Here is a 14,708-nt window from a genome sequence, read left to right on the forward strand (position 1 = left end):
ATTCACTTCAAAGGGGTATATAAAAATTAATATTGTAGAGCTTTCAGAAAATGTGCAGTTAATACAACGTCTTTATTATGTATCTGGCAACCTTGGCAGTCTCAGAACAGAGCATATAACCAGGAAAAAACTATGTATTTGGGCAGCCAAAATAAAGGTCAAAAATTATGTAACAAATTATCAGCCCTTCACTAAATCTCTATTTTTCTTTCTGCAGTATGTTGTAGTTTTTGTATGGTAGAGGCTCAACAAATATTTGAATAAATGTATTTTTATGCTAGTTTTTCAAAGTTGCTTTTCTAATTTCCCAGCTAGAGGTAGATAACATGGCAGCAAGACAGCCTGGTAGCAATGAAAGCAACCAAATAGATAAAGCTCAAGGTTTTAAATATATACCAATTTGGAGCCAATGTATCCAAAGACAGTTCTGGGTCCTGTAATAGCCTTTAAAGGCCCATTTTTCGATGTATAGTACATAAGTGATGACCAGCCTGGCCCTCTCTGTACAGCTATTTACTTCTGACAACTCTCCTCGGATGTCCGTTTTAGACATCTTACACTCAGTATGTCAGAAGCTTCTGTTGTCCTCATAAATTGGCTTTACCTATAGCCTTCCCATCTCTGTGTGTGACAGCTTCCTCCTTCTGGCAAGAGGCACTGTTAGTGAGACTGTAATTGGCACATTTTGGGGAGGGCAGTTTGACTTGAATTGAGCCTCACTGTGATTTTACCAGTTGTAAACATTATTCATATATGAATATATATATTTTTATTTTGTAGGATGAAGAAAATGGCAACAGAGGAGGTATGTTATAAAAGGTTTAATTTTTCTCTGAATGTTTTTTTACCCATGCCCTTCCAGTCTTTAAGTAATATTCAATGAGATGATATAGTTTTTGGAGTCCAAATATATAACAACAGTCCTTAGACGTGAGAGTCATAGAAATTAAACGTTTTTACCGTAGACTTCAAAATTTTATGGATTCCATTGTGTCGCCATAATTTGTGTGATGATTTTATTGTCATTTATATATTAGTGGTTATGTGGGGGGAATGTATCATGATTCTGAGGGGAATAATTCTGAGATTTTTTTATTCAATTAGTAATCTTTTAAATTTAGTGATTCTTTTAGTGTGTGTTTTATCTGCTAGATTTATTGGTTCAAATATTGAGAAGTAGAGTATTTTGGTTCTTGTAGCTAGTCTTACTCTTGATTTAAACATATTTAATGAACTTAAAAGGCTGGGGATGGGGTTATTTCTTAAAAACTGCCATTTATTTTTGTTTCAATCTTATATGAACTTTAATGAATTAAAATTTATACACAATAAAAAGCACCCATCTAGAAAACTTATTTCTATATAATTTTAGATGTTTAAAAAGTTGTAAAAATAGTGAAAAGTTTCCATATATCTTTCATTCAACTTCTCCTCGTGTTAAAAACATAACTATGGTACAATTAACAAAATTAAGGCACTCCTATCTAAACTGCAGGATTTATTTGGATTTTTCCCCTTTTCTGTTCCCGGAGTTCACATTGCATTCATTTGTCACACCCCCTTGGTTCTTCTAGTCTGTGACAGCGCCTCAGTCTTTCCTTGTAATTCACGGGCTTGATAATTTTGAGTAGCACTGAGCAGTTATTTTGAATGTCTTTCAGTTTGGTTTTGTCTTGATGTTTTCTTATTATTAGTTTGAAGTGATGCATTTTTAGCAAGAATACCCATGTGCACGTCATTTAAGTGTACTGTTATACTTAAGGTTTTGTTGTGATAAATATGTAACGGGAAACCACCATTCCAATCAAGATGTGATATCAAAAAGAACCTTTGCGTCATTCCATAAAGTTCCCTTGTATGGCTTTGCTGTCAACACTCTGCTGGCCCTAGACAATCGCTGAGCTGCTTTCTGTCACTATAGATGAGTTTTGCCTCCTCTAGAGTTTCTTATAAATGGAATAATACAATGTGTACTCTTTGTATCTTTCAAAGATACATCTTCTCAGCCCATCTTCTTTGGCATAGTAGTTTTGAGATTCACCACTTTGTAAGTGTAGGTACTAATAGTACTACTTTTTTTTGCTGAGTGGTTTTTCCCTTGCTTGCGTAGACCATAAATTGTTTATCCACTCACCTGTTGATGAACCTTTATAATACCCGTATCTGATTTGAGGTCTTGGAATGGTTATGTTAAGGGTTAAACTGAGAGGAAAATGGTTTCTTTCAGCACTATCAAAAGTAATGAGTGTGTAGTGTGAGGTAGGACCCTTCATAGTTGTCACCGTTGTTTGTGCAAGATGGGCCACTCCTTGCACAAGGTCACCATCTGTCGTGCACCAGGGCTCAGGATGGATTCCAAATGTTACTTGGCCTTAGTGGGGAAAGGGAAGACTGACAAAACCACGATAGGCAAGAGAAAAGAAGACGTGGGTCCTCTGTCTCCCCATCATCCTACAGAGTGATGTACTGATGCCTGGACTACCTACCAGACACACAGCGCCTAGAATTTCATGGCTGTCATGTTCTGGTTTCTACTGGGAGAGATATACTGCTAATAAATGTAGAGGGGCTTAGTTGTAAAGCTTTATTCTGCAGATGATTTTATTTCTGACATATCCATTCACTGAAGTGACATTTCATTATATGCTTTGACTGGAGATAATAGACTTAAACATTTGTAAGGGAAAACTTGGAAGATCTAGATCTAACAGAAGGAGATTTGGAGAGGCGTGATAAAGTGAGACTAAAGGGTGTCATCTGCTGGGAAAAATTACGGTTTAAATACCATTTTATTAATTAATTTATACTTAATCTCATTCAAAAAAGTGTTTGTGTACACATGCATGTATTATAGTAAGATAAAAATAAGATTAAAACGTTCATGGGGGAAAAATGAATTAAACTGACATTTGAGAGGTTTAGTACACATAAATGCGTGCTGTAGATCCTACACTGTTATCAAAAATGGGCTATAAATTTGCTTCTGAGCTTTTCCAATGGCAAGAAAAAAAGAAAAAGAGAGAGAGCGAGAGAAAGAAAGAAGGAGAGAAGGAAGGAAGGGAGGGGGAGGGGGAGGGGGAGGGAGGAAGGGAGGGAAGGAGGAAGGAAGGAAGGATGGATTATTATTTAAGGATTAGCCAAGGATTCACATTATCCATAAGAAAACAACATCTGGTTTGCCCTGAGGTCTGAGACACATTTCTCCTATGGTTCCTCCTAATGGAAACAGAGAATAATATAGTAGGTAACATCCTCAGTACCATCCCTTTATGTGACTGTTTTTTAAGAGCTTTCTCAATGTAAGCTGATTTCAAAACCCCACGGTCCAATTTAGTGTAAAGAACTTCTCAACTGGGGACAGATTTGCTCCCCAGGGAACACATGGCAGTGTCGGTTGTCGCAGTTAGGGTGAGGGGGAGGGTGTGCTGCTGGCATCTAGCAGGGAGAGGCCAGAGATGCTGGTAAGAATCCTACAATGCACAGGACACCCCGCTTCCCGCCCCCGCCACCCCAAAGAATTATCCGGCCCAAATGTTAATAGTGCCAGTGTTGAGAAACCTTGGGTTATAGTGATGGATACCAAAACAATGGCCCGACTGTACAGGTCCCCAAGAGTCTGGCTTGATCTGGTGACAATACTCAGACCATTTAGAAGAATGGATATTAAGGACTACATATCCAGTGATCTTTCATGATTATTATACCTCACAACTGAATTTTGATCTGAATTGAGTTAACGCTATAGTTTGAGGTTAAATTATCTGGCCATTCTACTGGCATTGCGTGTTGTCAATGAAGGAGTAATCATGAGTAAGAAAAATGTTAGTTTAAGAAAATATAGAGTCAATCAGTATGTTAATAACTAGAAGATAAAATAGCTAAAAGAAAAAAAATCAAAGAATGTAAATAATTGAAATGTAATAATCTTATCATCAGGAATCCAACAGATTGAGGGAGAAAATAATTATAAGCTAGTTTAACAATTTAATTTAAAAGGCCAATAGAAGAATTAAAATAAACACAACGTAACTAAGGTTTTAAAATAAGAAAAATACAAATTCAAACACCTTACCTCTTACGAAGCAAGGTCCATCAAAGTAAGATAATTTATAAAGTTCAGAACATCTGTATGGTTTTCTTCCTAAGAAGAACACTATAAAAAGATATGAGAATACCTAAAGAAATAATTTTATGATATGTTTGTAATATACCTGAAAGGAGAACTACTTGATTTTTAATTTTTTGAGGGTGGTAGAAATTAATATCTGATTGAGGACTTAATCTATAGTAGGAATCATAATATATGTTATTATGCTGTTTAATCCTCACTGTAATGCTGTGAGGTGTGAGACAGTACTCCCATTTTGTAGACGAGGAAACTGAGGCTGAAAAAGACGTAAAGTAACTTGCCCAAGATCACACAGCTAAGTGACAGAGCTGGACTTCCAAATCAGGCATGTATAACTCTGAAGCCCATCTTCTTTAAACTGTGCTATTTTATATCTGTTGACTTAAAAAAATAGTTTGACTTACATAGGGTCAAGAATTAGTAGATAAATATAGGGTATATTTACTATGTTAGGAAATTAACTCTGTGAAATGTCTCCGCATTGAGAAAGTTAAAAACAAGGAAACATGGGGGACTTCCCTAGCGGTCCAGTGGTTAGGGCTCCCAATGCAGGGAGTGCAGGTTCGATCCCTGGTCGGGGAACTAAGATCCCACACGCTGCATGGCGCGGCCAAAAAACGAAAAAAAACCCAAAAAACAAGGAAGCCTGTTCCATATTTGTGAACACTTAAAGACAAAGAATTCACAACAAGGTCAGGGAAACACCAAGTTCAGAGGCCCCAGACATCTTATAGGAGCACCCACCACTTGTTACTGGACTCTGAATAGCTGGCTGGCAGTGGACCTGGAAAGTTAAATGAGTTTAAAGAGTTCCTAGTTCTCTGTGTCCTTTTGCCTCCCTGGGCCAGGCTTGCTTTCGTCATCCCAGTTGGCAGTGGGAGTCACAGGCTGGTCTGCAGAAGAGGCCTACTTAGCTTACGTTTAGTACTCAAAATACCATTTCAGATAAACTGATCAGATCATCCGTCAGAACATATTCCATGAGAAAAATATGTTCTGACTTGTGAACAATTATTTATAGATCCGTTTAAAAAATACAACCTATTTAGAGACAGATGACACGTAATCTATTATTTTGACTCAGCCTGAATGTTTCGGTATTTATTTCATAGTCTCATTTCCTTTTCAGACTTATTTTCAAGCGTACTGAGACTGCAAAATCCTTTTATATGAATTTTGTTTAATGAAATAGAATCCCAACCTCCGGTATAATGATCCGAGTCAGAGCGTAGAGTCACTGGAGAGAAAAGAATTCCCAGAATTTTATTCAAGCTCCTAAGAGATCCTGCTGTGTTGCCAGAATTCTGTGGAACGGTTGAAAGGTCTTTTTTGGTGGTCTTTCCTTTTGGTACCTCAGTGGAGTCTCTTTTGCCAGTCAGTTTTCCGATTATTCTCTTTACCCAGCTTTTCCATTCTGTTATATATTATTTCTCATATCTTGTATATATGTGTCCTCTCTTGTGTTTTAAAAGTTATTTTTCTCTCTTGTTGGTTAGTTTTCTGCGCTATAATGCAAATACTGTTTACAAGAGAAAGGCCATCAAGGTAGAAAAATACTTCTTGGTGATAATAATGCTGGCGGATAATTGCTATCTTGCTGACGTCCTGTTGTCCCTTAAATCATAAATTCATAAATAATCAAAATAAGAATAATAGAAGGTTTGTAATTACCATTATTTCTCCTTATTCTATGAGAAAAAGTCTACCTCAGCTTAGTTGTAGGGACACTTCCAGTATTCTAAAATGTGTATGTCATTTTGTTAGATGCTCAATAACTGGTGGATTTCTCCTTTGGCATTAAACTTTATATTCAAGCATGTTAATAGTAGAAAAAAAAAGTATCTGGGAATTCTGTATACTTTCTCAGTAGTAAAAATTTGTATTTTGTGATTGCGGTCACTTCTGACAAACGGCTCTGTAGTCCGTGTTAGAGTTTTCTAATGAAGGATAGTTTAGTGGCAAGACATAGAACCCCCCGCCCCTGCCAGGCCACCTTAGGAAAGATGTGTTAATTCTAAGAAACAAATAAGACATCTCCAAATTCAAAGTCAAGTGCTGTAGGATACCCGGGGTGCCCCAGACACCAGAATTAGGACCTGGAAAGTAACTAAATGCAGAGTAACAACACAGACAACAGCAACAAAATCTTGGCATATGATCCTCCAAAGGCCTAAACTCTGCTACTTACAGGATGGTTTAAATGATGTTCACAGATAATTTTGACTATACATGATTGTCTCATATGCTGACCTCTGTAGAAGGAACAACCCTAACTGTATCTTCTTCCTTCCTTCCTCTCTCATCATCATAATTCCACATTCCCCAAGAGAGAAATGTAATTGGCCTAGTTCATCGTTTAATGAACAGCACTCACTATGTTTAGAGATCAAATGTTCTTCAGTTTAATGAAGATCTAAATTCTGTAGAGCTGAGAAAATTGAGTATATTTTATGCCGTTGATTTCCATTAATAGATTGAAAACCTATTCCCTCAGGATAATGTAACGCTAAATTATGGACCTGAAAATTGGTTGGAAGAAGAAATTCTTATTATGGGTAGGTCTGTGGTCTGTGGTGTGGTGGTAGGGTGTCAGAATTGTGTTCATGTTACTTTTGAAATGTAGCAATACTAACCGAGTGGGCTTCACAGATCTCATGATGTCTTTGGGAAGGCACATTAACTGAACCCCTTAGGATCCATTTTTAACTGTATTGACAGGTAAATTATTTGAGCTTTGAGTTTCTCTGGTAGTTAGGTAAATATACTAATTAGCTGCATATTTTTATTAACTTCTAGTGCTGTTCAGTTGAACAACCACAGGTGTCTTTAAACTGTCTTGAAGCTACTTTACAAAGTAGAAATGATGATGGTGATGATGCTGGTGATGGGGCGATGATGATGGTGACGGGGTGATGATGGTGGTGGTGATGCTGGTGATGATGGTGACGGTGATGGTGATGAGGACGATGATGGTGGTGACGGTGATGATGGTGGCAGTGACTGGGTGGCGGAAGCAGCTAACTTACAGCGTGCCAGGTGCTGTTCTAAAACTCTGCATGGAGTAACTCATTTAATCATCACAACAACTTTCTGGGGTGGATATTATTATCATCTCCTTTTTTTTTTTTTTTTTTTTTTTGCGGTACGCGGGCCTCTCACTGTTGTGGCCTCTCCCGTTGCGGAGCACAGACTCTGGACGCGCAGTGTCAGCGGCCATGGCTCACGGGCCCAGCCACTCCGCAGCATGTGGGATCTTCCCAGACCAGGGCACGAACCCACGTCCCCTGCATCGGCAGGCGGACTCTCAACCACTGCGCCACCAGGGAAGCCCTCATCTCCCCTTTAAAATGAGGAAATTGAGGCACAAAGTGTCTAACTAGCAAGTGGTAGAGTTGGACAGTTTGATTCTAGAGTTTTCTCTCAATTCCCACCCCAGCTTCTCAGAAAGAACTTTACTCTCACATAATTCATTCTTGAAAATGTGAAAGAAAGAGGGTTCTGTTCCCTTGAAAGTCAAGCAGTATTAAAAAAATCACTGAGGGACTTCCCTGGTGGTGCAGTGGTTAAGAATCCGCCTGCCAATGCAGGGGACACGGATTCGAGCCCTGGTCCAGGAAGATCCCACATGCCACAGAGCAACTAAGCCCGTGCGCCGCAACTACTGAGCCTGTGCTCTAGAGCCCGCGAGCCACAACTACTGAAGCCCGTGCTCCACAATAAGAGAAGCCACCACAATGAGAAGCCTGTGCACCACAACGAAGAGTAGCCCCCTCTCGCTGCAACTAGAGAAAGCCCGTGCAGAACAATGAAGACCCAATGCAGCCAAAAAAAAAAAAAGAAAAAAAAAAAAGTAAAAAAATCACTGATTCAAAATTCAGGTATAATTTTGTTAACATAGAATTAGCATATCATACTTGTTCTTTAGTTTTCTTCTTTATCTTCATAATTGAATATGTACTGTTGGCTTAAATCTGCTGGGCTTAAGGATAAAGCATCGTTGCTTTAATGTCTGCAGTTGGTTTTCATCTTTGATTCAGTTATGTTATGACTGATAACACTTTTTTTGTTTTTGTTTGTTTTTTTTAACTTATTTTTATGAAATGATAAGGGCACTTATAGGTATTTACCCAAGATAAATGAAACATGCCTTCAAGAATATTTGTACAGAAATGTTCAAATTATTCATATTAAATAAGCACTGGATTGAGTCGACCTAAATATTAACATATGAATTGATGACCAAATTGTGGTATATCCATATAATGGACTACACAGGGCATCTTGGATCAGTCTCAAAAGCATTTATTTTCTTGAGGTGGAATTCACCTAACATAAAATTCACCCTTTTAAAGTGACCAATTCAGTGACATTTAGTAGAGAATTAAAGGACATGTATGCAGTGTGCATCTGCCACCTCTATCTAGTCCCAAAACATTCCGTCACCCCAAAAGAAAACCCATGTCCAGTAAGCAGTCATTCACTGTTCTCCCCTCCCCCAGGTCCCTGGCAACCACCAATCTGTTTTCTGTCCCCATGGATTTAACCTATTCTAGATATTTCATATAAATGGAATCATACAATATGCAACCTTTTTCATATGGCTTCTTCCACTTAGTGTAATGTCTTTGAGGTTTGTCTGTGTGTCACATATATCAGTACTCCATTCCTCTTTATGGCTGAATAATATTACATTGTAGGTATATACCACAGTTTGTTTATCCACTCATCCACTGATGGACATTTGGGCTGTTTCCACCTTTTGACCGTTGTGATTAGTGCTGCTATGAACATGCATGTACAAGTGTTTGTTTGCATTCCTATTTTAAATTCTTTGAGGTATATATATCTAGGAGTGGAATTGCTGGGTCATATGGTGATTCTATGTTTAACATTTTGGGGAACTGCTAAACGGTTTTCCATAGTACCTGCACCATTTTTACATTCCCATCAGCAATATAGGAGGATCCCAGTCTCTCTACATCCTCACCAACACGTGCTATTTTCCATTTTTGTTATTATAACCAACCTATCGAGTATGAAGTGGTGTCTCATTTTGGTTTGCATTGCCTTAATAAAGATGTTGAGCATTTTCATGGGCTTGTTGGCCATTTTTATATCTTCTTTGGAGAGATGTCTGTTCAAATCTATTGCCCATTTTTTTAAATTGGGCTGTTTGTCTTTTTGTTTTTGAGTTGGAAGTATTCTTTATATATTCTAGATACTAGGCCCTTATCAGATACATGATTTGCATAGATCTTCTCTCATTCTGTAGGTTGTCTTTTTATTTTCTTGATAATATCCTTTGATGCACAAAATTTTAACTTTTGATGAAATCTAATTTATCTACGTTTATTGCTCATGCTTTTCCTGTCAAACTCATTTTGATTAGTGAAGAAGCCAAGTGCAAAAAGAGTACATACTGTCTGATTCCATTTATGTGAAACTCCAGGAAAGACAAATCTAAACAAATCTGTGGTTGCCTGAATTGACTAGGAAGAGGCACAAGGGAAGTTTTGGGCTTGATGGAAATCTTCTATATCTTGATTGTGGTGGTGGTTGCATGGGTGTGTACATTTGTCAAAACTTAGGAACTGTGTACTTAAATGGGTGCATTTTATCTTAGGTAAATTATAATAAAGTTGATTTAAAACAAAAAGAACATATGCAATTTATTCAGTCTACAGTTGATGGACATTTAGATTTTTTCCAATGTTTACCTATTTCAAACAGTGCAACTGTGAGCCATCTTATTACACGTACTTTGTGCACAAATGTCCTCATTTCTGGTGGGTATATATATCTAGGGATGGCATTACTGACTCATAGGTATGCATACAATCACATTTAGTAGATACTGCTAAAAAGTTTTCCAAAGTGATTATACCGATTTACACATCCACCAACAGGGTATGAGAATTCCACTTGCTCCATATCATCACTAACACTTGGCATTTGTCAGTCTTTTTCATTGTATCCATTCTAGTGAGTGTGTAGTGGAGTGGGTTAATTTAAACTTTCTTGACACTGATGAAGTCGATTACCTTTTATTTGGTTATTAGCTATCAGTGCTTTTTAAAATAATTCATATGTAGGAGTCTAAATATTTTTGATGAAGATTTTATTAGTTATATATTTAGCAGATATTCAGCTGTGACTTGCCTTTCAATTTCTTATTAGTAATTTTGATAAAGGGAAGTTCCTAATTTTAATGTAGTCCAAATTATCAGTCTTTTCTTTTATGGTTAAAACTTTGAGTGCTATTGAAGAAATTTTTTTCTACTCCATGGTCACGAAGATATTCTCCTGTGTTATCTTCCGAGATGCTTTATTGTTTTGTCATTCACAATTAAATCTACAATTCACTTGTAATTGATTATTTTTACATGTGGTATGGGATCAAGGTTAATTTTTCCCCATACTGATATGCATTTGGCCTGGCACTATTTATTGAAAAGTCTATTTTTTCTACTGCTCTGTAATACCACCTTGATCATACAGTGTTTATATATGTTTTGGTCTGTTTCTGGACCATATTCTATTCCACGGGTCGGCATGTGGCTCATTTTTGTACAGCTTCCAAACTAAGAATAGTTCAATATTTTTAAAGGGTTGTTTTAAAAAAAAGAATCTGCGACAGAGACTGTATGAGTCCTGCAAAGGCTAAAATATTTACCATCTGGCCCTTTACAGAAAAGTTTGCTGAACTCCGTTCTATTCCATTGGTCACTTTCTTTGCTGCAAGACTGTGATCTTAATTACTGTAGCTGTATAATAAGTGTTGCTGTTAGGTAGAGTAACTCTTCCAATTTTGTTTTCAAGATTGAATTGGCTGTTCTTGTCCATTTACAGTAACACACACACACACACACACACACACAAACAAATTCTTCTGGAATTTTGATTGGTTTTATATTATTTACAGTGTTGAATATTTGAGGTATTGAATCTTTCAATCTACGAATGTGGTGTATCTCTCCCATGAATGAGTTTTGAATTTTTCTGCATCTTTTGGAATAAACATTTGATTTTTTTCCCCTTTAGTCTCAATATAGTGAATTATATTGATTTATTTTTTAAATGTTAAACCAACTTTGCATTACAGAACTAAACCAAGATTGTTCCTAATGTATGTACTTTTTATATATTACCAGTTTTGGCTTTCTGTTTTATTTAGAATTTTTGCATCTCTGTTCAAGGATTGCTTCACATAAAGGTGGACTTTGGTCCTTTTGATGTTTGGAGTATCAGTTTGGGTTCGCTGAGAAGCAGACACAGGGTGGGATAGGGAGAGTGGGAGGGAGGGAGACGCAAGAGGGAAGACATATGGGAACATATGTATATGTATAACTGATTCACTTTGTTATAAAGCAGAAACTAACACACCATTGTAAAGCAATTATACCCCAATAAAGATGTTTAAAAAAGAAGCAGACACAAAGACAGAAATGGTGGCAAGACAGGATTAGACATAGCAGAGATTTATTGGGGGAAATGCCTGTAGAAAGGAGCAGGAAAGGACGGGGAAGACAAGACTGTGATACAGGTCTGACGCCTGTGAAAGAAGAGAGGAAAAGAGGATTTGGTAGGAAGGCGCTGACTGCAGCACAGTTCTCAGAAGGCCTGTGCTGGGCCAGAGAGGAGTCCCCAAACCAACACTGTCCCTTAGAGGAGTCCTGCTTCGGAGGGCGGGGGAGTGGCAAGTGTGAACGTGATGGTGGGTCCAGGCTGGGGCTGGCAGTCAGCTGTGTTCTCTTTGGCAGAACAGGGCTGGACTTCTACCTTTGCAGCCCTACTCACGTGTTGTACTCCTTGGGAGGCCCAATTGAAAGCATATAGTGTTTTCCAGGGCCCTCTTCCTTGCTGGACCCCAACGTCCATGTTTGTGTCCCTGACCCTTGGAGACTGAGGGAGGCCGTGAACAGCTTCTCAGTCTCAGCCTTTACTTTGGAAGCAGAATTTGCCTCAAGGCGAAAAGCAGTGCAAAACATGGGGCTCCCTGGACTTCATTCTCCTATTTTGGTTTATCGATTTTTTGAAGGCAAACTTTTTTTATATCTGCTTTTAAGATTTTCTCTATAGAAGCTTCGCTGGTGGTCCAGTGGGTAAGAATCCACGCTCCCAATGCAGGGGGCCCAGGTTTAATCCCTGGTCGGGGAACTAAGTTCCCACATGCATGCCACAGCTAAGAATCAGCATGCCACAACTAAAGATCCCGCATTGCCGCAACTAAGACCCAGTGCAGCCTAAATAAATAAATAAATAAGATTTTTCTCTATATCTTTGATGTTTAGCCATTTTGTAATGATGAGTCTAGGTGAGGATATATTTTTATTTTTCTTGTTTGGGATTCATTGAGCTTCTTGTGTCTGTAGATGGATGCTATCATCAGTCTAGGAAATTTTCAGCCAGCATCTCATCACATATTACCTGTGTCCTCCTGTAACCCAATGCTCTCTTCTTCTGGGGCTCCAATCAAACATATGTTAGATTTTCTTACTCTACCCCCATGGCTCCTAAATTTTCTGTTTCTTCTCTGTGTGTGTGCGTGTGTGTGTCTGCATTCCAGGTAATTTCTCCCTATGTATATTCAATAATTTTCTTTTTAGCTGTTTGCATTTTACATTTTAATTATTAGAAGTTCTTTAGGGTAGTGCACCGAATATGCTTGATCACTTCCTATAGTTTCCTCTTTACCATTTTTAGGCTTATTTTAAAAACTTCTTCAGACATGATAAGCAAAGTTGTTTTATAACCTCTGTCTGGTGATTCCGTTATCAGAAGCCTTTGTGGGTCTCTTTCTCTCTTTTTTTTCCTGGTGGTTCTAGCTCAGAGGGTGTTGTGTTTTTGGAGTTTTTTGTTGTTGTTATTATTATTATTTGTGGATGCTTGAGCATTTTGTGTTTTTTGTGGATGTTTTGACTATTTTGTGTTTATTGACCTTCAAATATCATTACTGAAGATTTTTTGAGATCTAGGATAAAAGATTGTTGTTTGCTTTATCCAGATCCAGGCTATTACTTGATTTAGCCTATAAATCTATGTGAAGTTCGGCCTCCAGCTACTTCTTACAGATCGGTTTCCCTTCCCTTACCCCCTGCTCTGCTTAGTTAGCACTGAGGTAGCCTCTGGGCTGGTGGGAACATTCTTTCCAGTTACCCTTACTCTTCAGTGTGGGGAAAGTCTCCTAACAGATTCCTAACTGGACAAGACTTGGGCTTTTTCCTCTGCCTGCTGAGTGCAGAAGCCCTTAAGACGGAAGTTCTACCTGGACATATATTATCATATTAGTAGTAATTTTGGGAGGTAATTTTCTTTTTTTGTTCTTTGTTGTTTTTTTGGCCACACCGTGTGGCATGTGGGGTCTTAGTTCCCCTACCGGGGATTGAACCCGCACCCCCTGCAGTGGAAGCATGGAGTCTTAACCACTGGACAGCCAGGGAAGTCCTGGGATGTAGTTTTCTAGTAGCTGGACTTTGTATGCATATACACTATGGCGCAAGTATAAGTGATGTATTCCCTGTACTCACTCACTTTGCTAATATATGGATACTTCAGTGAATGCTTTGCTGCCCATGGTTTTGTCTTATTAAAATAACTTTATTCTATCAACATAGTTATAATAAAATTACCAAGTTATTTGTAGTCTGCTACTATGGGCAGTGTTTCCTACTGTAAAAATATATACACACATGTATAAACTTGCATACACGTGTACACACACAAAGATAATAAGTGCTTTTTATGTTATATGTTGCTAGCAACAGGTTAACTCAATATATTTATTTTGTTTCTCTTCATTTGACAGGTAGGAAACACGGGAAAGGAGGGCTTCAGGGTCTTCTGAGTAAATAGGACAAAGCAAAACACTGTGGAGTGCCAGATGTAAAGGACAGTGATGACAAGGACATATATAGATATATATACACACGGGGGAGAAAGTGATAGCTTTCAGTATGTTCAATAGTTTCCAAACGTTTGAAAGGATGTTTTGTACAAGATGGAGTAGAGTGCTGTTTCACAACTAGTGAAAGATGCAGGTAGGCTCTTTCCCTGATTTTCTCCTGGGAAATCCCTACTCATATTTTGGACACAGTTAATCTGAGTGATTGTAGTAAACAAGTGACTGCTTGTTTACTAAACAAGCACTCTGCTTATTATTGTCTGTCACACTTTTCACCATCTCTCATGCTACTTTTTTCTCATTGAACATTTTTCTGCCTCAGGTGGATTGTCGAGCAGGAACCTTATTTTTATTTTTTTATAATTTTAAAAATGATTTGTGTGTATGTATTTATGGCCACGCGGCATGCGGGATCTTAGTCCCCGACCAGGGATTGAACCCGTGCCCCCTGCAGTGGGAGCGCGGAGCCCTAACCCCTGGACCACCAGGAAATTCCCAACTTTATTTTATTACTTTTTTTTCTTTAAACCCAGAACAGTTCCTGGCCTATATACATTTAATGAATCTTTATATAGGATGGTGGAAGATGAAGGTGTAAAATAATTACATAAGTGCAGAAACAGAGGTCTGCACAACTGTGGCAGGATCACAGCATGGCAAGTCATCTAACCACCAGGG

At 38.1% G+C, this 14,708-nt stretch overlaps 1 protein-coding gene across 3 annotated transcripts in view; it reads left to right on the forward strand.

Moving 5' to 3' along the window:
* Positions 1 to 14,708, forward strand: part of ARHGAP21 (Rho GTPase activating protein 21) — a 126,764-nt gene that overhangs the window by 53,704 nt on the left and 58,352 nt on the right. For all 3 annotated transcript variants that reach the window (XM_029237415.1, XM_029237417.1, XM_029237416.1), the window contains exon 4: positions 781 to 805. In XM_029237415.1, coding sequence (XP_029093248.1) covers positions 781 to 805 — 25 coding nt within the window. The remainder of the gene's footprint in view (positions 1 to 780; positions 806 to 14,708) is intronic.

This window comes from Monodon monoceros, unplaced genomic scaffold, assembly GCF_005190385.1.
Source record: "Monodon monoceros isolate NGI ecotype Baffin Bay Population unplaced genomic scaffold, NGI_Narwhal_1 Super_Scaffold_21, whole genome shotgun sequence".
NCBI lineage: Eukaryota > Metazoa > Chordata > Mammalia > Artiodactyla > Monodontidae > Monodon > Monodon monoceros.